The sequence below is a fragment of the Chionomys nivalis genome, chromosome 10 (genome assembly GCF_950005125.1).
Source record: "Chionomys nivalis chromosome 10, mChiNiv1.1, whole genome shotgun sequence".
Taxonomy (NCBI): Eukaryota; Metazoa; Chordata; class Mammalia; order Rodentia; family Cricetidae; genus Chionomys; species Chionomys nivalis.
Genome location: NC_080095.1, coordinates 16,788,782 through 16,812,283, shown reverse-complemented (window position 1 = coordinate 16,812,283; position 23,502 = coordinate 16,788,782). Strand labels below are relative to the sequence as shown.

The window sequence follows — 23,502 nt, the reverse complement described above, 5'->3', positions numbered from 1 at the left end:
AGTAGACTGTGTGCTGAATCCTGGCAAGCACTAGAAGCTTCGAGTCTAAATTAAAATTGTGGAGCAGTCTTTATAATGTGCATAATGTGCTTTATTTTTGAACTGAAGTTTTAAGGTAACACCCCTGTACTCCCCCGCTCCAAGTAGGTATTGTTTGTGACCTTGAAAAGAAAATTTTTATTCTTATTGTCTGAGAGGTGATCATGAAGAATGGTGGTGGAGAGCCAGTGAGATCTTAGTAGGTAACAGTGTCAGCCTGGCAATCTGAATGTGATCCTCAGGGAACTAACTACATAAAGGCCGAGGGAGAGAACCGACTCCACAAAGTTGTCTTCTGACCTCCACACTTGTGTTGAGGCATTAGTTGTCTCTCCAGCCCCATCTCATACAAACATACACACATTATACTAAAAATGTAAGATGAATGATAATGAAAACACCAGTTCTTCAGATTTTCAAAATGGTGTAAGGGCGACCTTTGGAGCATTTGACTGCTGCTGCCCTTAGCGATATCCTTAGGTCATTAGTGATTTGGCAGCCTTCTAACCATTTCCTTGACATTTTAAAAAGAAGTTGGGCTTTCACAGTATATGGAGTATTATTAAACCATGTACCACTAATAATGTGTCCCACAGTGAGGGACCCTTTGAAGGTCAAGGAAAAGACAACCAAGGTCAGTGATGGGAGGAAGCTGCCTTGTGCAAACTGCCCAGAGCAAGTTTCCTAGTTAAAAACTGGAATATGGGGTCAGGCTGGCAGGCATAGAAGTACGCTGGCAATGCCTTAGGGGTAAGGAGGAGTAGGGGCGGTGCTAAAGCCCTCTGGGAGCTGGGATGGCTGATCTGTCCAGTCTTGCAGAAAGAGCCCTGGAGGTTTTATATGAGATGATTCCACAAAATGGATCTGGCAGATTGTGTGTGATAATTGGACAGGCTAGAAGTGGGCGGAAAGATACTGGTACAGAGCCAGGGAGGCCAAACTGGGCCAGAATGGAACAGGCAGGCCTTAGGTGGGCCATGAAACTGTCATTTGGTCAGGGAATGCTAGAAAAGAGCACTTCAGGAGGGAGGAGTGGGATTAGGTGTGAGAAAAGGGATTGCACACAAAGAATACACAGAGAGCACTCTCGTTTGAGCATTTTAATTGTTAAACTTGCTAGTAAAAGGACATTTTTCTTGCAAAAGACTGGCTTGCCCTTGGGTGATTCTCAAATGTGGATGGGGAAGGAGATTAAATTCACCTTTATCACTTACACTGCTCCCCCTAACATGTTTAGGATCTGTCACTTAACACATTTTTGAAAAGAAGTCAGATGTTTTTCATACCATATCAAATGCCCTGGACACCCTAGAGGATCAAGTAGCAAGTTCCGGACCACGTGATATGGCATGGCTATGCTCACTACATGTAGGCTCAAATTGTGGAACCAGGCTGCCTCTCACAGGTTCCAGCCAATGCTCAGCACCTTTGTTGGCTCAGCAGCATTCTGCAGGGAGCCAGGAGGATGGGGTAGCAGTGTGTGCTAGGAGGAACAGTCCTCACCATATTTCAGCAAGATTCATCTGGAAAGGGTTTGGAGAGATGGCTCAGAGGTTAAGAGCACTGACTGTTCTTCAAGAGTTCAATTCCCAACAGCCACATGGTAGCTCATGATCATCTGTGCCCTCATCTGGTATGCAGGCAAAGTGCAGATAGATTCATCTTAGAAAAGAATTCCCAAGGTGTCCATGGTCCAAGGAAGAAAGGAGATGTTTAAGAAGTCTTACTGGCTAGAACTTTGGCAATTGACTCTGATTCCCTAGTGGGATTATTTTTATATAATTTAAAAAAGATTTATTTATGTGCAAGAGTGTTTTACTTAGCCAGGCATGGTGGTGTACACCAAAAAAGTGTTTTATTTGCATGTTTATGTGTACCATGTGTGTGCCTGGTGCCTGATGAGGCCAGAAGAGGGTGTTGGATTCTCCTAAACTGGAGTTAGTTGTGAGCTGCCATGAAGGTGCTGGAACTTGGACCCAGGTCCTCTGGGAGAACAGCCTGTGCTCTTTACCACTGAGCCATTTCTCCAGCTCTCTTTTTTTTTTAAGAACTGGGATCGGGACTCGCTACTGAACCCCGACTGGTCTTGATTGATTGCCACAGCCTTCTAAGTGCTGATAAGACAGCTGGAGAGATGGATCAGTGGTTAAGAGCATTGCCTGCTCTTCCAAAGGTCCTGAGTTCAATTCCCAGCAATCACATGGTGGCTCACAACCATCTGCAATGAGGTCTGGTGCCCTCTTCTGGCCTGCAGGCATACACACAGAAAGAACATTGTATACATAATGAATAAATAAATAAATATTTTAAAAAAGTTTAATATATAAGTGCTGATAAGACAGTTGTGGTCTTGATTTTGCATTTGTTCCTTTTTGAAACGGTGTGTCACACTATAGCTCAGATGGGCCTGGAATTTGTGAATCTCCTGCCTCAGCTAGATTGAGGGATGTTGGTTTGGATGTTTCTGTTGTGTAAGGCAGGCCAGGCCTCATATAGCATAAGTTAGTCTCTAGCTTTGAATTTTGTTATTTTGTGACAGGATCTCACCAGGCTGGCCTCCAGCTCACTTTATAATCGAGGATAACCTTGAATTTCTAGTCAGCTTGCTCTGCTCCCCCAGTGCTAGGGTCTCTGCCCTGCATGCATCATAGTACCTGGCAAGGATGTATTTTTCAAGCATTACTTAAAGGTTTGTACTAAGTTGAGCTGATGAGTATGATGAGACACTGACACATTATTTTAGATCAGTAACTAACTCATCATATGCAGAACTCATGCACTCCTAACCTTGAGAACAATCAAGAGTAACTACAGTTCCTTCAGCTAACCTCAAGTGTTTGTGATATCATGGATATGGATGCTCTGTTGAGTCTGGTAGCCAGTATGATAGGATTGTTAGGACTGGTATGAGATTTTAAGAAGTTGGTTCTGAGCTGGGGATTGGTGCACGCCTTTACTGCCAGTGCCCAGGAGGCAGAGACAGGCAGATCTCTGTGAGTTTGAGGCCAGCCTGGTCTACAGAACGAGTTCCAGGACAGTCAGGGCTATACAGAGAAACTCTGACTCAAAAAAGAAAGAAAGAAATGGGACCTGTTTCAAATTCATGTTTAAAAAGAGTTCAGGAGATTGGTCATGATTAGGATGCAAATTGGGAAGCTGAAAACAAAGCTGAATTTGTAGAGCAGGGCAGTATATGTACCTTTACTACAGAAGTTCTGCTCTTTAAGGGATTCATTCCTGTTGTAGGAGACTGCTTGTTCGTTCCTGGCTGCCCAGACTCGAAATAACCACACAGAAATCTGTATTAATTGCAATACTGTTTGGTTGATAGCTTAAGCGTATTTTTGGCTCTTATATCTAAAATTAACCCATTTCTATTATTTTATATTTTACCATGAGGTTTGTGGTCTACTGGCAAGGTTCCAGCTGGCAGCTTGAATCTTTCCCCTCTGGTGGTACATGGCATCTCCCTGAATCTGCCTCTTTTCTCCCAGCATTCAGTTTAGTTTTCTCTGCCTAGCTCTGTTCTGCCCTCTAACGGCTCTAAGCAGTTTCTTTATTCATTAACCAATGAAAGCAACACATAGAGAAGGACTTTCCCACATCATTTTCCTTTTTCTGTTTAAATACCAAGGAAGGCTTTAATGTAATAAAATTACATATAACAAAACAGGTATCAAGCAGGAATTGCAGTTACAATATCTATATCTACTTTATCTTTTATCATAACTAAGGAAAACTATAACTATTTCTCAACTCCATCAAAATCTCCAGAAGGATATAATATTGCCAAGTTATCAGGAAGTGCATTGTAAGCAACTTCCAAAACTCTAGAATTGAAAGAGACACCTCACTGCCTGGACAGTCACCCAGAGTTCTTCTGCAATGTTGTGGGCACTCATCTTCAGCCTATTAGCCCACAGTATCTGGCAGACTTTTCCATGAAGCAGGAAAATTTTCTTCCTTCCTTCCTTCCTTCCTTCCTTCCTTCCTTCCTTCCTTCCTTCCTTCCTTCCTTCCTTCCTTCCTTCCTTCCTTCCTTCCCTCCCTCCCTCCCTCCCTCCCTCCCTCCCTCCCTCCCTCCCTCCCTCCCTCCCTCCCTCCCTCCCTCCCTCCCCCCCTCCCTCCCCCCCCCCTCCCTCCCTCCCTCCTTTCCCTCCCTTCCCTCCCTTTCTTTCTTGTTTGTTTTCTGAGACAGGGTTTCTCAGTAGCTTTGGAGCCTGTCCTGGAACTGGTTCTTGTAGCCCACCCAGGTTGGCCTTGAACTCACAGAAATCCACCTGCATCTGCCCCCCAGGTAATGGGATTAGAGGCATGTGCCACCACCGCCCAGCTGAAGCAGGAAATTTCAAACATAGTTTCACCTATATTGGCAGTTTGTCAGTCACTTTCTTCTGTGTCCTGCAGAATGTCTGGCAGACTCTTTCATGAAGCAGGAACCCTGAAGGACCGTCTCACCTTCTTTAGGTGGCTTCAGCAGTCATTTTTCTGTGGGTCCTACATGCCCAGTTCATACAGCATAACATCAAGCAGTCCAGGCAAGAGAAGTTTCTTGCCCAAATGGCTAACTAACTTCGTAAGGAGTCTCTTCAATGTCCATCATCCTCTTGAAGTAGATTTGTGCTGCTAGAGCAGATGTGTCTCACTGTCATGAAAAGCTCTAAGTTATTAAAACATTTTAAATGCCATATTCTGAAGGTCTCTGAAAGATTTGAAGAATACCTATTTAACTGAAGTATATCTCTATATATCTAGATAACCTAACATGACTACAAGCTTGACTATTATAGATGAGATTTTATTAACCTATATTTCTTAATTATATATTTATTTCTAAATGAGCTGCACAAACACAATTCCTTAATCAAGATCAGAAATACATATAAGCAGTATAACAAATTGACCTTAAATTTGTATCAATAAACCAAGATCCATACCATTGCAAATCTCTATAGCATACTCCCCTTTAAATCTAAACAAATATTTATAAACAATATTTAGGAATTTGGGCATAGTTCTCTCCAAACTGCTTCCTGCTTTTTGTTGGACAAAGTATTTTTGGGGTGTTCATGGTGACCTTTTAGGGGTTCTTGGTCCATCAAAACCACAGCAGTCTGAAAGGAATCCATAGGTTCTCATCTTCTGTGGAAACAAAAGAAGAACCTCTTTTCCAAAGTAACATATCATTAGACCCAAATTCTGAAATTAAGATACCTTTAAAATATATAGTTGCTTTAGCTTAGCAGCCCATACAGTGAAATTCTTTCTGTACTTATCTCCTTCACAGTCAAAAAATTCAAAGAGAACACAATAATATACATAATCCAGACTCTCTGTGTATTTTCCATCTTTATGTGGCTTATTTTTATTTTTTAATCTATAACTGTACTCTGTCTCTTTAAAGGCTTTGTTTTATTTTTAAAAAACAATTTTAAAAGCCACACATACAGAAGGACTTCCCACACCTTGTTCCTGTAGTTTTGTTTTAACTGTTAACAAATAAAAATAATTCTGAGGGCTAGAGTTCAGTTCATGGATAAGAGCATTTGTTGCCTTTCCAGAGGACCCAGGTTTGATTCCATGGGGTTCACAATGACCTGGATCTCCAGTCCTAGAAGATCTGACACCTCTTATGGGTTCCACAGGCACAGATGTACATACAGGCAAAACACCCATATACATAAAATAAAAATAAATAAAGAACTAAAAATTCTTAAGCCATGCAAGTGATTAAGCATTTAGACCTTGTGGGATTGTTTATGCGTTTGGGAACTCAGATTAACTGAGGAGCACAGAGCAGTAGCCAGGAGAACGAGTGGGTCTTAAAAGTGACTGGCAGGATTCCTGAAGATGGCCAAGGAGACTACCCTAACTAGGGGCATGGTACATGAAAGCTGCAAAGAGAGGCCCTGTCAGCTGAGGCTTGGCGTGGTGTGGAGAATAACTGAAGGTAGAGAAGAACATGGGACCTGAACCCCTGCATCCCTTCCTAGTTACCACATCAGAATGAAATGGGATAATGGGCGTCAAGTTCCTGGTGTGGGCCTAGTCTGTAGTAACTGTTGCTTTGTGAGACCAGGGGGATGTGGCAGCAGGGGAGCTCTTCATGCTTTGATAGATGGAAATGAGGGAGGGAGTGAAGCTTTGAACCTGAGGTACGGACAAGATGGTTGTGGTTACTATCTGAGAGCCTCTGCCTGTGGGGAGGCAGGGCTTGTTCTCTGAGGCTCAATGACAGAAAAAAGCTACCGGTCAAAAGGGAAGGCAGCTTTAAGTCTAAGCTTGCCAAGTTATAAAGTCTAGACTTTCTCCGTCCTGCCAGATGGCCTCGAGCTCGGAAGCCATCTGCCAGCGAGTCAGGACCCCTTAACGAGAGATGGAGGCTGGCTCAGGTAGTGACTGCTGCTGTTAAAAGGGGTGTGAGCTCCAAGTAGTGCCACACACAAAGTAGGGAGTAAAGAGGACAGAAATATATCGAGCTAGGCAGTGGTTGTTGAGAGAAGACTGGGAGACAGCTGTGCTGTGTGAACTGACAGACTGTGTGGTGAGCTTCTCTTTTGCCTGGGCTAGACTCCAGAGACCTCAAGTACCAATAGTAGAATCCATAAATACTTTCAGAGATGTAATTTTTGTGTTGGGATGGGTGCCTAGGGAGTAGGGAGCAAGTCCTCTGGGTCCCTTCAGGCTTCACAGTAGTTCTGTTTGGTGTAGGCAACATGTTGCCTGCTGTGCCATTAGGGAGCAAGGGGCTCAGACAGAAAAGCCTGAGGTATAGAGGAAGTGTCCTAGGGGCCAGTTGTGCTTTTGTGTGTTCCACGAGTGATGGAGAACCAGCTTTAAAACACAACCAGTGTAACTCCAGGTCCAGGGCATCTCATACTCTCTTCTGTCCTCCTCAGACATGCCTGCGGTACACTGACACACGTGAGGCAAACACACAACACTTGAAATATTTTTTTCTTTCTTTCTTTTTGGTTTCTCGAGACGGTTTCTCTCTGACTTTGGAGCCTGTCCTGGAACTAGCTCTTGTAGACCAGACTGGCCTCGAACTCACAGAGATCCGCCTGCTTCTGCCTCCCACATGCACCACCACCGCCCGGCTATGAAATATTTTTTAAAGTATTAATTTAGTGATTTGCACTTCTAAATGGAGTTTTATTCTTCAGCTGCCAGTTGTATCTTATTTTAGCCATTTTTCCTTCTGGTAACTTCATTGTTCTGGGATGGCTTACTCTCATTTCCACAGCCTGGGATCTTCTTGCCCAGCCCTTAGGGCCCAGCAGGAACCTTCCGTCAAGTCTGTCTTGGGTCCCTTTAGGTGCTTTCTGGTTCTGATCTCCGACTCTACCCAGCTGTTGTGAGCCTGTCTCTTCTCACAGTAGGTGCCTTCTCGTCCATTCTCCCTGCAGCAAGGTCAGCACTCTTTGTTTTGAATTAGTGTCACCTACATTCATTTCAGTGCTGTTTCATGGGCGCACTCCCTTGTTTCATTTCCCCTCCTGACAGTCCCACAGTAGGTAGAACAGAAAGTCTCATTTGTGGTTTTGGTTTTTTTGGTTTGTTTGTTGATCTCATTGTGTAGCCCTGACTGGCTTGGAGCTTTCTTTAGACCAGGCTGGCCCTGAACTCAGAGATTGCTTGCCTTTGCCTCTCACGTGCCTAGATTAAAGGCAAGACCTCTTGTGTGTTCTAATAGAAGCAAAGCTGGAAGGCTGGTCTGCCTCCTTTGTGCTCATGGCCCTCCTGGGTACTGTGAAATCCTCTGTTTCCAGCTTCTTCAAAGTCAGTCACAATTTTGAAGTCCTCCTTTCTAGTCAGTATCTGTTGTTTGGGAAGGAAACAGAATTAGAAGTCATATGATGTCACAGGCCCCTTTGGAAGAAGGGAGGGACCTGTGGGCTTTCGATGGCGCCTGAGGTGAAGAGAAGAGTGTTATAGAGAATAGACAGACAGAGCGACACACATAGAGAAGAATGTTATAGAGAATAGACAGACAGAGCGACACGTATAGAGAAGAATGTTATAGAGAATAGACAGAGTGACACGCATAGGAATGATACTGAGGTGAAGAGAAGAATGTTATAGAGAATAGACAGACAGAGCGACACGCATAGGAATGATACTGTCTCCACCTGTGGTTTTACCTTTTCCTTTTTATCTGCTTTGAATGTGTCTGTCTGTGGAGGAGTGTATGTGCAGTCACTAGGCTTGGCGATAAGCACCTGCACCGAGGGGGTATGGCTGCCTTTGTTCAACAGAAACAATTGAGCAGATTGCACTTAATGTGGGACATTTCTTTAAGAAAATAAGCATCTTGGGAAAAGGGGAACGCATGGATCAGAGTTCAATCCCGGTGACCCGCATGGTGGAAGCAGAACTCTGACTTCTACAGCTTGTTCCTTGGCCTCCACACACTCCACGTGGCACCCGTGTGTGCATGCACTTGATGAGTGTTAAAAACATTTTTTTTTAGCCAGGTGGTGATGACACACACCTTTAATCCCAGCACTGGGAAGGCAGAGGCAGGCAGATTTCAGTGAGTTCAAGGTTAGCCTGGTCTACAGAGTGAGTTTCAGGCCAGCTCTACACAGAGAAACCCTCTCTTGGAAAAAACAAAAAGCAAAACAACAACAACAAAAAACAAAACAAGCTGAGCAATGGTAGCACACGCCTTTAATCCCAGCCCTCGAGAGACAAAGAGGCAGGTGGATCATCCCTGTGAGTTCGAGGCCAGCCTAGTCTACATAGTGAATTACAGGACTAGCTCCATAGTTACTGAAAAACCCTGTCTCGAAAAACCAAAACTAAACCAAAACAAACAACATTTTTTAATGGCACAGAGTGGGGATGGGGGAGGAGGGAGTTGGGGACACATTGAAAAGTCACTATTTGCTTTTGACCTTAGAGTGTTGAATATATATTCTCCCCCATCTGCTTATGGTCAGCAGAGCTAGGTTCCAAGTCCAGCTCTGCATTAACCAAGCAGGGTGATGACTGCTCTCGATGTAGGATGTTGCAGGGCTGCTGTAAGCAGTAGAGGTGATGGCAGCAGCAGAAGCCGCCCCTGGTGGTGGTTCTCAGATCATGGGCATCCGATCACCTGGGAGACTTGTAAAACTACAGCTTCTAGGCTACTCCCATCATTTCTAATGTACAGAGAATTTGCGTTCTGAGTTTCCAGTTAATGCTGCTGCCTGCCAGTCTGTAGTCCACACTTTGAGTACCATTAACTCTAGGTAACTGAGCAGTGGGCTTTCAGGTACTCTAGACATACCTGAACTGTATGTGCATAGACTTACTCTGTTAGACTTATTGCAATGCATTTGGAAATAATGGAATTTAGGATCAAAGGGGTTTTCCTTCTGAAGTTTGGAAGTCCTTGTTACACACATTTGAAGGAGGAAAAATTGTGGAAACAACAGTTCCAAGTGAATATTTTATAGATAATCTAACATATCTAGTTGGCTACATATGTGAAATTGCTTTTATAAAACATGAGGTGAATTTAAGTCACAATTGAAGCAGTATTTTAAGTAACTTTGCTTTTAAAATTGAAGTTTATAATGGAGTAGCGTATGAAATAGTTTAACTTAGCTTTTCTCACCTCAATATGCTGTTTACTGTATGTATTTTTCTCTTTCCTCCAGGCTGCTGACTTGAGTAAACCAATAGATAAAAGAATATACAAAGGAACACAGCCTACCTGTCATGACTTCAACCACCTAACAGCCACAGCAGAAAGTGTCTCTCTCCTAGTGGGCTTTTCCGCAGGCCAAGTCCAGCTCATAGACCCCATCAAAAAAGAAACTAGCAAGCTGTTTAATGAGGAAGTAAGTAGCACCCCTCCTGAGCTGTTGAACCCCTATAAGAGCTCTGTTCTTACTCAAGGGTAGTGGGCCTTATTTTACATGTTGAGCCAAGCCATTTTTCATCTGCTCTGCTGTCTTTACCTCGTATTACACCAGTTTAAATGTTGTGGATTAGTGTTCTGAACTTGTTTTTCCTCGAGGTAATTGTTTGTGCATTTGTGCAGAGAATGATCAGCTATCTACAGATACCTTAAACCCTTCTGCATGGGGGTGGGGAGATGCCTCTGTGGGTAAAGTGTGACTTGGGATTTCCAGCACCCACATAAAAAGCCAGGCATGACCAATGTGTCTTTAATCCTAGTCTTGGGAAGAGGAGACCGAAGGATCCCAGGGATTCACCAGTCAGTCAGTCTAGATGACAGTCAGTGAGCTCCAAGAGAACCTGTTTGAAGAAGAAAAGATAGAGAACAGTAAGGAGAGCTTCAGGATGTTGACCTCTGATCTTCACAGGTGTGTGCCTCGTGCATACATATGCATAAGCACACATCGCTTCAATAATAGAGGCAAGCATATTGATAACTTGAGGTGTGATATTTGTTTTGTTTGGTTTTGAGGCAGAGGTCTTATTGTGTAGTCTTGGCTGTCCTGGAACTCACTCTGTAGACCAGGCTGACCTGGAACTCACAGAGATCCTTCTGCTTCTGCAGAACTGCAGGGATTAAAGGTGTGTACTTTATATCCAGTTCTTGATCTTGATATATATATATATCAATACACATAGCAGGCAGAAGTTGTCAAATAGATTGTACTTATTCAAGCCATTATAGTAGATTTTCAGCTCCAAGTATTACCACATATTTGATAGTCTTTCTTTCCTGTTTTAGCGTGACTTTCCTGGAACATGGCAGAGGTGAAGTAGACTTGATGAGGTAGACACTCTGGATTCTAATCTCCACCTTGTTACTCAGCCTTTTATGAATTGTTATTTGAAGGTGGCTTCAAGTCAGAAGGACGAATGGTTTGTCCTGCTGCCTGGTTTTAGTATCGTGTTCCTGGAGCAGCATGCTCTTGTGTCTAATGTAAGAAGTGGTTTTGGGAAGGGAGAAGAATAGCCCCAAACTCAACACAAAACAGCTGCAGTTCTGATTCTTTGTAGTCCTTATGGCATTTGCTGTCTGCGTGTTCAATACCATCCTGGGTCCTTTGGGTTTACTAGGAATAAACTTGTCCTCTACATTGACAGCTGAAGAGAAAAGCTATTTGACTCCATTTCCTTTAAAAATCTTAATCAGAAAAGTATCTATTTACCTAGACGTTTTACTAATGCCGTCAGAGGAAGTAATTTCTAAGTAACTGGGTGATTTTGTCTGTCTGTCTGTCTGTCTGTCTGTCTGTCTGTCTGTCTATATTGATGAGGACTGGGAAAGATGACCCAAAGTTACTCTTCTGCATTGTTAACAGAAACTGCAGTTGGAATCATTATGGGGTTTTGCTTGTGTTTGGGTAGAAGAGCGTGTGATGGACTGGGAATGGATTGAACCCTGTGCCAAGCTGTTGGTAAACAAGACCCAAAGGCAGTTCTGACAGAGGATGGCACAGAATGCCACTTAGAGAACAAGAAAGGTTTGTGTGTTGTGTTGGGGGAGGGTGGGGGAGTTAGAGTCCACATGACTCTGATGGCCAGACCCCTTCTGTCCTGGTGATGGAGCTACAGGATAGAAAGCAGATCCTCCCTCTTCATGATGTAAGCACAAGTTCTTGCTTACTCTTTGATTGCAGCTGAAGTGGCTGTTCGGAATGTGAGACTGTGCAAGCTTTAATGCCAGGTTGGCATTTGGAGCTCGAGATTGAAACCAAGTGCCCTTCACAAGTCTTTGGTGGTGTGAATCCACTTCTCCCAAGCACAAAGGCTGCACTTCTCAGAGTGCCAGAGATGCTGTGAAAAGATGTCCTAGTGCTACCCTCAGTGTTGGTGTGAGAGTTAGAGGTTCCTGTTACTTGTGCATAGGAGGGTGGGTGGTTGGTTTCCACTTCATGGATGAAGAAATCTGCAAAGAAATGCTAAGTCCACATCAGCAAGTTCATAGAGTTATCATGATATTGCTGGAACCAGAAATTAATTCCAGAACCTTCCTGGTTGTAGGCTTGTAAGCCCCACCAGGTGTGGTTGCCAGTTTGACCTTGCCTTCTTAGCAGCTCAGTTAGAAGGATGGACAGGTAGAGTCCAGGGATGGACTCATCAATGAAGTACTGATGGGATACATGTTACTTGTGGTTTTGGTTGTTTTGAGACAGAATCTCATGTAAATCAAACTGGCCTAGAGCTCGCTATATAGACAGGCTAATAAACTCATAAAGATCCATCTGCCCTCCTTTCCAAGTACTGGGATCAAGGGTGTGTACCAGTATACCCAACACGTGTATTCTTTAATATGTCAAATAAAAAAGTTTATAGATTCATTTATTTATGATTTACTTATTTTATATATATGGGTGTTTTGGTTACATACATGTCTACATACCACATTCATAGTACCAAGGAGGCTAGAGGTTATCAGATCCCTGGAACTGAAGTTACAAACTATTATTAGCCACCATATAGTTGCTGGGCGTTGAACTGATCCATTACAAGCTCTGACTCCCTTCCACCCCCCACTGGTATTTTAAATTTTTTTTAAAAGTCAGATTTATCTGGAAACATGGGGTGGCTTCCTGAGAGGCTGAGGTAGGAGGATCACTAGTTTAAAGCCAGTCTGGACTTCACAGAGATTCTGTATCAATAGAAAAAGAAGAATTGGAGAAATTTAGTGAAAGGGTCTGAGAAGTACTTGCAGAGTACAGCACTGGTCTGGATCTTGAGGGCACTTGTAAGGGTAGGATGAAGGCAAGGATGCTCTTCAGAAGAAAAGGAATTAGGCATGGTGTTGCATGCCAGGAAGCCAGCCTGGGCTGCAGAACAAGACCCTGTTTAAAAACAAACAAACAAACAAACCAGAACAAAAAAGTTGGAAAGAAAACAATTTGGCATTTTCTGGAACATCAAGTGACAACATAATCAAGTCACTGGGTGGAGTTGGTGGTAGTAGCAGAAGTCATCACCAAAAAGAGGAATTAAAACCAAATTATTCATGTCATGTGGAGAAACTTGGACTTAACATGGAGACTGTAGGGGAACTTTAGGCTTTTAATCAGGGGTCAAATATGTTTTTTAGAACTCTTGTCAATTTTAGAAGGTAGATTGGACTGAAGGAAGAGACCACGAAGGTAGCACGACCAGTGAGAAGGCGCTAGTGAGTGTCAGGTGAGGGCTGGGGGCTTGAACTAGATAGACTTGGCAGTTCTTTACTTGTTCAGCATACCATGAGCACCTGCGGGGCTGTGTGTGCAGCAGATAAACCTGCCCCATGTCACCCTTTAGAGGAGAGGGGTATAAACAGCACCCACACATGCTAGCGGCCACAGATGGCGACCCACTGTGGTGTGGGAGGAGAGTGCAGACTGCTTTAAACTGGCAGGTGAGAAGCTCTCTTAGAGGAAGTGGTGTGCTTCTAGCTGAACCTCCTAGGAGGAGGCCACCAAAGGAAGGACTAGACAGGAGGCAAAGACAGATCATTCTCTGAGTTCCAGGACAATCAAGGCTACATAGGGAAAACCTTGTCTTGAGAGAGAGGAGGGGGAGAGAGAAAGAGGGAGGGAGAAAGAAAAGGAGGGGGGGATCCTATGGAGAGAACAGAAGCACAGTCAGATTGTCATGAGGTGTTTTTAAAGACTTTTGTGTGTGTGTCTTTTCTCTGTGCACATAAGTGCAGTGCCTCATGAGTCCAGGAGAGGGCTTCAAGCTCTCTGGAGATGAGTCAGAGGCAGTTGTGAGCTGCCTGACATGAGCAGTAGGGGCACTTAACTTCTGAGCTTACTCTGCAGCTCCCAAGTTGGTGTTCAGGGAACTTACTGTGGAGGGAGATAGTAACAAGTCTGAAGGTGCTGGCTGCTACTGCATTGTGTGAGTCTGAAAAGGGGGCAGGGCTCAGTAATGGAGGGAAAGATAGAGGCTGCATCTTATATTTGGTTCATTTCAAAGATCCGCACATGCTTGCAGGTGTGCATCTGAAGGGCAGGTTGGTTGTTAGGTAGGGATACATATGGGCAGGGTGTCTCAGAAAGTGCAGGTACTGCTGCCAAGCTGGATGACTTGAGTTCCATCCCTTCCACACATACACAAACTGGATGGATGGATGGATGGATGGATGGATGGATGGATGGATGGATGGATGGATGGATGGATGGGATAGAAATTTTAAGGAGGGATAAAAATTTGAGTTGCCAGTTTGTAATCACAACTCTGAGATCCCAGGCAAGGGTCTATGGGGAGAGAGCTAAGAACAAAAGAATGCCTGAGACTGAGCTGATTGTACTCCAAGACTGTGGCCCTCTCATCCCATTCTGCAAAACATCAAATGGCCAGTTAATGGCCCAAAACCAGCACAATTCAGTAGCACCAAGAACATAGACTTCGAACAGACTAGGGTTTAGAAGAGCACTCCATTTGCTTGCTATGTGTCTGTACCTTACCTCTCTTCAGCTGGAAAATGGCAAGAACAGTACCTGCATAGCTGCTTGTGGAGCAGGAACAGGGCTAAGTAGTAAAGAAAGCGCCTAAGTGCTGGTCCGGTGTAAACAGTCTTCAGAGCAGGGAGATGTCAAGGCTTCTTACTAGTAGGTGGGATTGGAAGGAAAGGCTTTCTTGTGAGGCTAGATACTGTTTTGAAGGATAAACCTTCCTTATTTATTTTTCTAATTTTGCAGGGCAGAAATTCATTTTGCCTGTCAAAGCCATGTGGTCTCTTTTTGTCTTCCTCACTGGTTCTCTGTGCTCACCCACCTGCTCCATCCATTCATGTGCACACACTTGCATGCCCCATTTCTAATGTCTGGTGCTGGTACATGAAACTCAGATGTATGAAGAAAATGGAATTGTAAGTTCTTGATATGTGATGTAGATAAAGAGAGATGAAATTTTTATATCTGGAAGCAAGTATATTTTTAAAGGTGATTTTTTTTTTTGGCATACAAATTGAAACTGAGAAATTTAAGTGCTTGTGTATAGAAAAATTGGAAAATAGAGAACAAAAAAGCCAGGAAAACATCACCTATGAATCCTAGTGCTTACTGTTAACCATCATAGTCTGTCTGTCTGTCTGTCTGTCTGTCTCCTTCCTTCCATCTGTCCATCCTAAACGGGGCAGGAATTGAAGGATTCACACCTTCACTAGATTTACGCTGACCTTGAGTTTGCCCTTGGTCACTCCAGGTCTGTGAGCAGAGGGGAGCTCTGTTCTTTTTCCGTACCTTGGACCTGTCCCCAGACACTATAGAGACTTTTGCAGTTCTGCCTGCTCCTGACCAGATGGAAGGAAATACCTAGTCCTTCTAGAGTCTTCTGGGAAGTGAAGTCCTCAGCTCCCTCCTGTCTCTCCTTTTCTAGTCTCTCAAAGTGGATTTGAGGTTTCTGTTTGTTGCTTCCTGTATGTGCTTTGCCACACAGTGCATCAAGATGGTAGAGTCTGGGGCTGGGGAGATGGCTCAGAGGGTAAGAGCACTGGCTGCTCTTCCAGAGATCCTGAGTTCAATTCCCAGCAACCACATGGTGGCTCACAACCATCTGTAATGTAATGAGACCTGGTGCCTTCCTTGCCAGCAGTATATTGTATGCTTAATAAATAAATTAATATTAAAAAAAAAAAGATGGTAGAGTCTGCCTTTGAAATGAGAGCCACCTTGACTTGTAGTCAATGTTTTGGACTTGCTGGAGCACCCAAGAGTTTGTTTTTGTAACTACTGATCATCTATTTGGGGAGGAGATGTCACAAAGGGACAAGAAACACTTGCTATATTATAATAATCAAAACCTTTCTTTATAAAAGTTACAGAATAGTAACTTAAAGGAATTTTGAAAGTAGTTTTGTTTGTTTGTTTTGTTTTTGAAACAAGGTTTCTCTGTGTACCTCTGGCTGTCCTGGAACTCACTCTGTAAACAGGGTGCCCTACAGACCTCAAACTCAGAGATCCACCTGCCTCTGCCTTGCCAGGGCGGGATTAAAGGCGTGTGCCACCACCACCCAGCTTGAAAGTGGGTTTTTTTTTCTCCATATATTAATAATACATAATAATGAGTTTATTATGACATTTTCTTTTTAAAGGTTTATTTTCATATGTCTGCGTACATGTGTGACCCTTTCGCTCCTGCCTCACCCCCACCCACCCCTACCCACATGCAGTATGGCTTGGAGGAATAGGCCTTTGTAGGGTATCTTGCTAGTTAGATGAGGGTCTGCTCCAGTGAGAACTCAAAAGCAACAAAGGGATCCGCCACCTACACTGGTTCTTAACATGACTCTATTGGGTTTTTTTTTCTTTGTTTGTTTTTTGTTTTATTTTTTAAATCAGACATTTTCTAAAATAAAAATGTAACCTTTTTGGCTGGGCTGTGTTAAAAAAAATAGTTTTTGAGACAGTCTTGCCGTATCCTCCTAGCTGTCCTGATGCTCCCTATGCAGCCTAGCCACGATGCCCACCTTCTGTGTAATTTTTATTCTTATATTTATTGAGTAAAATGTTCCAGATGTTTCTGTTTCTTTATTTGAAAGATAGATGTAAGACACTTTTGTTCGGCTGGGCAGTGGTGGCGCACGCCTTTAATCCCAGCACTCGGGAGGCAGAGGCAGGTGGATCTCTGTGTGAGTTTGAGGTCAGCCTGGTCTACAAGAGCTAGTTCCAGGACAGGAACCAAAAGCTACGGAGAAACCCTGTCTCGAAAAATCCAAAAAAAAAAAAAAAAAAAAAAGACACTTTTGTTCTTTCTCTGTTACACTCAAACTAGTAACAACCTAGAACAATTGAAGTCAGGTAACCTCTGGTCAAGGAGTTGTATTTCGGACTGGAGAGATGGCTCAGCGGTTAAGAGCATTGCCTGCTGTTCCAAAGGTCCTGAGTTCAATTCCCAGCAACCACATGGTGGCTCACAATCATCTGTAATGAGGCCTGTAGGAAGAATACTGTATACATAATAAATAAATAAATATTTTTTTTTTAAAAAAAGGAGTTGTATTTCCCACTTGCTGTGCGGTCTGCGCTAAGCTGGCGCTCTGTTGCAGGGAAACTTGGCTAGTGGGCGTGGCAGGCTGGTCTCAGACCTCAGGTCTTCAGGACAGGAGACAGCTACCCATTTGGCAGCCACTCTCGGTAGCACACTGCCACTTGTACAGGGTCTGGAGCTCCTGCATCTGTTCCCTCGGCTACTCCTGTGCTGGCCTCACTTTGTGCCCAGCTAACTCTCACATATTAAGGGGCTTTTCTTAGCTGTCCTCTTAGACTGAAATTGCCAAGACATGCCATTCCCAGCACTTTGTTTTCCTTTCCTGGATAATTTTTCTGCACAACATTTACCTCACTACATCTGCCATGTAGAAAGGGATGGCAGTTTTAATCAATGCTGTATAAATAAATGTCTGACATGTGGTATGTATTCAGTGTTGACTGAGTAAATGAATGGACGTGACTTCAGACAAGTTTGAAGACCTCTGAACTTTTCTGTCTCTTCATAGGCCATACCTTCTGATAGGGAAAATGGGCACTGGTGGGAGCATAAATTGTTATAGTCTCTATGGGAAACAATCTGGCTGTTCCTCTGGAGAGCTTGGACAGCTTATACCCCTTTGATCTGTACATACTGCTCACACTTGTGAAAACTGCCTTGGCTCACGGTCATTCACACTACATCAATACTGAACAGTAGGGGCTTGTGATTGAGTGCTTTGTAATTTCAGAGAAGAATGAGGATGCACAGGGAAACAGGTGAGAATTGATATATTTGTGCTCTATTTGGTAGTTGTGTAAGCAAGCATTTTGGGTAGATGAGCTAATCCCAGTGACTGGGGCAGCAGGTCCTGAGCGCAGGAGAGAAGTCCAAGTGAGGCTTTCTGCTTGTAGTCATGCACATGAATTATGAGTGCTCAGACTTGTGGAGTGTTTGGAGCACTAGGGGGTGGATCCTTGGGTCGGAAGTGAGGCTTGTCCTCCTGCTATGCCATGCCCCTGACTCAGATGTGCTCCCTTGGATTTGGTTTGTCATTGCTACACTGGTGTGCCCAGTCCCCAGGGACAACAGTAAGGTCTGCATACAGTGGGCTGTTAGAGGTTTTCTCTGTCAGCTATATCCACAGATTGGCCTAGGGTGTTTGGAGTGCACATTTTAGTGAGCAAAACTTTCTTGCATTGCATCTGCTCTCCGCTGTCTGTACCTCCCCATCACTCTGCACTGCATCTGCTCACCACTGTCTGCACCTCCCCATCACACTGCACTGCATCTGCTCTCCGCTTGTCTGCACCTCCCCATCACACTGCACTGCATCTGCTCACTGCTGTCTGCACCTCCCCATCACTCTGCACTGCATCTGCTCACTGCTGTCTGCACCTCCCCATCACTCTGCACTGCATCTGCTCACTGCTGTCTGCACTTCCCCATCACACTGCACTGCATCTGCTCACTGCTGTCTGCACCTCCCCATCACATAACAGCACTTCCTTTCTTACCAGAATTAAACTTTCTGAGTTCCAGTGGAATTTTTCTGTTGTACTTTTTTTAAGTTTGTAGGTAAAAATTTACACCTAGTCATACTGCGAGAAGCTTTAAATTTTCCACATGAGTGGAGTAATAGTGACTGGAGAAAACAAGGCTAGGATCAGGAAATAGTCTGACTTTAGATCCAAGTTGCATGTGCAAACCCACCTGACATAGTCATGGCCCTGGACTCAGAGTGAGTGTGGAGCAACTTGGCCTCATGGACAGAGTTAGCAGTGAGCCTTCACGGTCATGTAGCTGGAGGCTCTTAATTTCTGCACCCTCCTAACACCCTCTTCCCCCATAGGCTGTGATCTAGCTATGAAGATTATCTGACCCCTTGTTAAGAAATCTCATAATTAGGCCGGGCGGTGGTGGCGCACGCCTTTAATCCCAGCACTCGGGAGGCAGAGACAGGAGAATCTTTGTGAGTTCGAGGCCAGCCTGGTCTACAAGAGTTAGTTCCAGGACAGGCTCCAAAGCTACAGAGAAACCCTGTCTCGAAAAACAAAAAAAAAAAAAAACAACAACAAAAAAAAAATCTCATAATTAGTTTGAGGCCAGCCTGGTCTACAAGAGCTAGTTCCGGGACAGGCTCTAAAGCTACAGAGAAACCCTGCCTCGGGGGAAAAAAAAAAACAAATCTCATAATTTATGACATTATGAAATAGTCGAATGGAAATCCTGCAGAACAGTGCTGGGTGTTTAGGCAGCTGACATTAACATAAGGCAGGTGCCATTGACAGGCAGGTCACCAAGCAGGAAATGAAAACGGTGACTGTGTTATCAAGGGCAGTACGTATTGGCTAAGATGCCTGTCATGCTACTCTGTGCCAGTAAGCAGTGATAGCTCATGCTCCTTGCTCAGACTTGAGAACCTGGAACGCCAGGTCTCATACTGTGGGCATTCTGGCTCCTGTTTTTCCCAACAGTCATTGTTACAACCCATTCCTTCTGAGTCTTATTTTTATGCAGTGAGCTCACATGATTCAGTTTCTTTTCTGTCCTGTTATTTATTATTACTGTTGTTGTACCTAGTGCTGTATATGAAAACCCAGGTCCTCATGCACATTGCACCCCAGCTTCCATTCTTTTAAAGTCACATTATCTCATTTCTGTCCTCTTCTGTAAAGGAAACAGCACACATTGCTGACACATGGTCACCAAACCAATCAGGCAGATGGCTGTAGCTCATCTACAGCCATACTAGTGTGCCCTGATGACTCTCTGAGATTCATGTTGGGGAACCCCAACCAGTTAGGTAAAATGTCCCAGTAAAGAAGTAACAGAGAATACCTGGCAGGTATTCCAGGGAGTTCCAGGGCAGGACTTCTGGTGAGCTCTGTAGCCTGTCGAGGGTTTGTGCTCTGATGAGTCTTATAGCAGGGTCTGCACAGAGAAGGGTACCCCTTCTGTACATCTGAGTGGCACTTGTGTCTGCTTTTGTTTGTTTGTTTTTAAAGATTAGACACTGTATACATGCATTTAAAGAGGCAAGGAGGTCAGTGACCAAAGATGAGCACAAAATAGATTGACGGTGGTGGAGCACAGGCTCCCAAGCCAACCTCCACCTTCAGCGGGGATCTGGGAGATGTGGGTTAAAGACACAGTGAGTCCAGACTGTATCCTGTCCAGGAAATGTGTTTTCAAGTCCTGTGTTCTGCTGGTCACAGGCTGCAGATGATTCCCTGTCCTGGAGCAGCCACAGAAAGGGGCCAATGTAGTTAGCCCATGGCCTCAAGTGACAAAGGCAAAGAAAGCTATGAGGACAGAAACTTGTCCTGTGAGTCCTTGTAGAGAGGGGATGTAGCTGTAGCGAAACATTCAGTTATTTCTACTGTAAGGGCCAAAGGCTGTCCCACACCAGTGTGCCTGGGGCCTCCACAGAATAGGCTCTCAGCAGATATTTATCCAGTGATTGATACCCTCAGTAAAAGACAGGGTCCTGACACCCAAATGCAATTCTAGAATAGGCCGCACGTTCTTCACTGGCCTGGCTGACACAGGATAAAATGGAGTGCCTGAATGGACTCTTTCCTTCTTGCCGAGAAGCAGACAAGCTTTTTGTTTGTTTGTTTGTTTGTTTGTTTGTTTCTGGAAAGTAGACCGTAACTTCTCCATTGTGATAACTTGTTCTCCTTTGTCTTCACAGAGACTAATAGACAAGTCACGCGTAACCTGTGTCAAATGGGTTCCTGGTTCGGAAAGCCTTTTCCTAGTAGCCCATTCAAGTGGGAACATGTACTTATATAATGTGGAGCACACTTGTGGCACCACAGCCCCCCACTACCAGCTTCTGAAGCAGGGAGAGAGCTTTGCGGTGCACACTTGCAAGAGCAAATCCACGAGGAACCCTCTCCTTAAGTGGACGGTGGGCGAGGGGGCCCTCAACGAGTTTGCTTTCTCCCCAGATGGCAAGTTCTTAGCATGTGTGAGCCAGGACGGGTTTCTGCGTGTGTTCAACTTTGACTCAGTGGAGCTGCACGGTACAATGAAAAGCTACTTTGGGGGCTTGCTTTGTGTGTGCTGGAGCCCAGATGGCAAGTACATTGTGACAGGTGGAGAGGACGACTTGGTGACAGTCTGGTCCTTTCTAGACTGCCGAGTAATAGCTAGAGGCCATGGGCACAAGTCCTGGGTCAGTGTGGTAGCATTTGATCCCTATACTACTAGCGTAGAAGAAAGTGACCCTATGGAGTTTAGTGGCAGTGATGAGGACTTCCAGGACCTTCTTCATTTTGGCAGAGATCGAGCAAACAGTACACAGTCTAGGCTGTCCAAACGGAACTCTACAGACAGCCGCCCCGTAAGTGTTACCTATCGGTTTGGTTCAGTGGGTCAGGATACACAACTGTGTTTATGGGACCTTACAGAAGACATCCTTTTCCCTCACCAACCCCTCTCAAGAGCAAGGACACATACAAATGTCATGAACGCCACCAGTCCACCTGCTGGAAGCAATGGGAACAGTGTCACTACACCTGGAAACTCTGTGCCCCCTCCATTGCCACGGTCCAATAGCCTTCCACATTCAGCAGTCTCCAATGCTGGTAGCAAAAGCAGCGTCATGGACGGGGCCATTGCCTCTGGGGTCAGCAAGTTTGCAACTCTGTCGCTGCACGACCGGAAGGAAAGACACCATGAAAAAGACCATAAACGAAATCATAGTATGGGACACATTTCCAGCAAGAGCAGTGACAAACTGAATCTAGTTACTAAAGCCAAAACGGACCCAGCTAAAACTCTGGGAACATCCCTGTGTCCTCGGATGGAAGATGTTCCTTTGTTAGAGCCGCTGATCTGTAAAAAGATAGCTCATGAAAGACTGACTGTATTGGTTTTTCTTGAAGACTGTATAGTCACTGCTTGTCAGGAGGGATTTATTTGCACATGGGCAAGGCCTGGTAAAGTGGTAAGTTTTAATCCTTAATGCTGCACCAGATCTAGAACTTGACTAGGTAGTGATTTTTTTCTTCTTGTGGGAGGGGTGGGATGTACAATGAATGTGAATGACACTTCTTAATGTAAATCTAAATGCATCAGAGCCATAATTTTGGATACTGCATGCCATGTAATTCTGAATCATTTGATAATCCACCTTAGAGCATTTAAAAATATATAATCAGACTAATTGCCAGCCAAGCCAGTCATCCCTCTGGGTATATAGAGTCCCAAAGTTAGCATTCCTGTATCAGACTATTCCGGTTCTAGGGAAATCATGACAGTGTGGAGAAATAATGACATTAAAATGCTAACGTCGAAATTTATGCTTTAACTGGGATATTTCTGCGTAACTCCTCAACTAGATTGTTGTGCACCTGGTCAGTGTATGTTCAGTACAGATGGCCATTAATTATCACTTATGGTCCAACTTTTTATCTTAAATCATAAAATGTTTAGGAATCTATGAAATTTAACTTAGGAACAAAGCATTCATCAGGGTTGATTGATATTATTTTTACATTGTCTGGCAATCCACAGAAAGAAAAGAGCCTTAATTTTTAAAACCCATTTTAGTCATTTTATGACAATTAAAATTGTTTAATAAACATCGTTTTTCAAAGAAGCAGTTTGTAGAACTCTGATTGTAATTGTGCCCTAAACTCCCCACATGTCCAGATGCTGGGCCAAGGACACCAGCCGCATCAGCTGAGACTTGTGTGTTAGATGTGCATTGCTTGTGTTTTTCCCAATAAGGAAAAGGAGGTTCTGTCTGTTTTGCTGGGGGGGTGGGGGGGCTTTATTTTAGGGTCAGGAAGGTGTGGCTGGAAGTCAAGGGCAGGCTTCTCAGTTCTGCTTTGTGTGGGCTGTTAGGTTGTCCGGCTGCAGGATACCTTCTGACATGGCATTGGGGAGGGGGGCCAGTTCCCCCACAGGGAAAGCACAAAGCACCCACCCCCTTCGTGTTCTTGAATGGTAGCTGTGAGTCCAGGAGGACTCTTGGAGACAGATGCTGGTGCAGGACTCAGATCCTACCCTTGGAGCCCTGTGTCCCCTTAGGAGCTGTGTGGCTTGCCCCGTAGCAGGAAAGTGGTGGGGATTGCAGTTTGTTTCCAGCTCCTTAGGTCCTGCTCAGCTGTTCAAGAATTCTTTTAATCTGTAGTTTTTACAGGTTTACTGGAGATTTTCCAGTTCTTTGAGCTGGGTATTTTGTGTTAGAATGATAGTTATTTTATTTGTTAATTTGGGATATTTAGGATTATTTCTGTCTGGTACCCCTTTGTCATTAACTATAGCAGTAGTGACCATTTGTATTGCCCTGAGTAGTGGATATGACAGTAGCAAAGATCTGGCAGCTTTCATGTCCGCAGTGTCAAGACTCTGGTAGACAGCAGCCACCAACCTGGCTTTCCTCTCCAGAAGCCAGACCCAGGCCCCTTCCCATGCTCCTCCTTGTTCATGGCTAGACCAGTGCCCCCATCCCTGTCCTGTTCCTCCTGTTTAATGTGACAGCCACTGAGACTGTCATGATGATGATGCCCATGAGATGATGGCAGCTTCCAGGATATCTCACCTATATGCCACAACATTTTTGTG

The 23,502-nt window shown here is 44.3% G+C and overlaps 1 protein-coding gene across 8 annotated transcripts in view; it reads left to right on the top strand.

Moving 5' to 3' along the window:
* Positions 1–23,502, top strand: part of Wdr20 (WD repeat domain 20) — a 61,712-nt gene that overhangs the window by 29,852 nt on the left and 8,358 nt on the right. For 3 of the 8 annotated variants that reach the window (XM_057782992.1, XM_057782989.1, XM_057782988.1), the window contains exons 2-3: positions 9,687–9,869; positions 20,618–21,877. In XM_057782992.1, coding sequence (XP_057638975.1) covers positions 20,705–21,877 — 1,173 coding nt within the window. In that variant the 5' untranslated portion in view covers positions 9,687–9,869; positions 20,618–20,704. Of the gene's footprint in view, positions 1–9,686; positions 9,870–11,211; positions 11,472–20,617; positions 21,878–23,502 lie in introns of those variants that run through there. The other 5 variants (XM_057782991.1, XM_057782990.1, XM_057782993.1 and 2 more) reach the window with 4 other exon arrangements.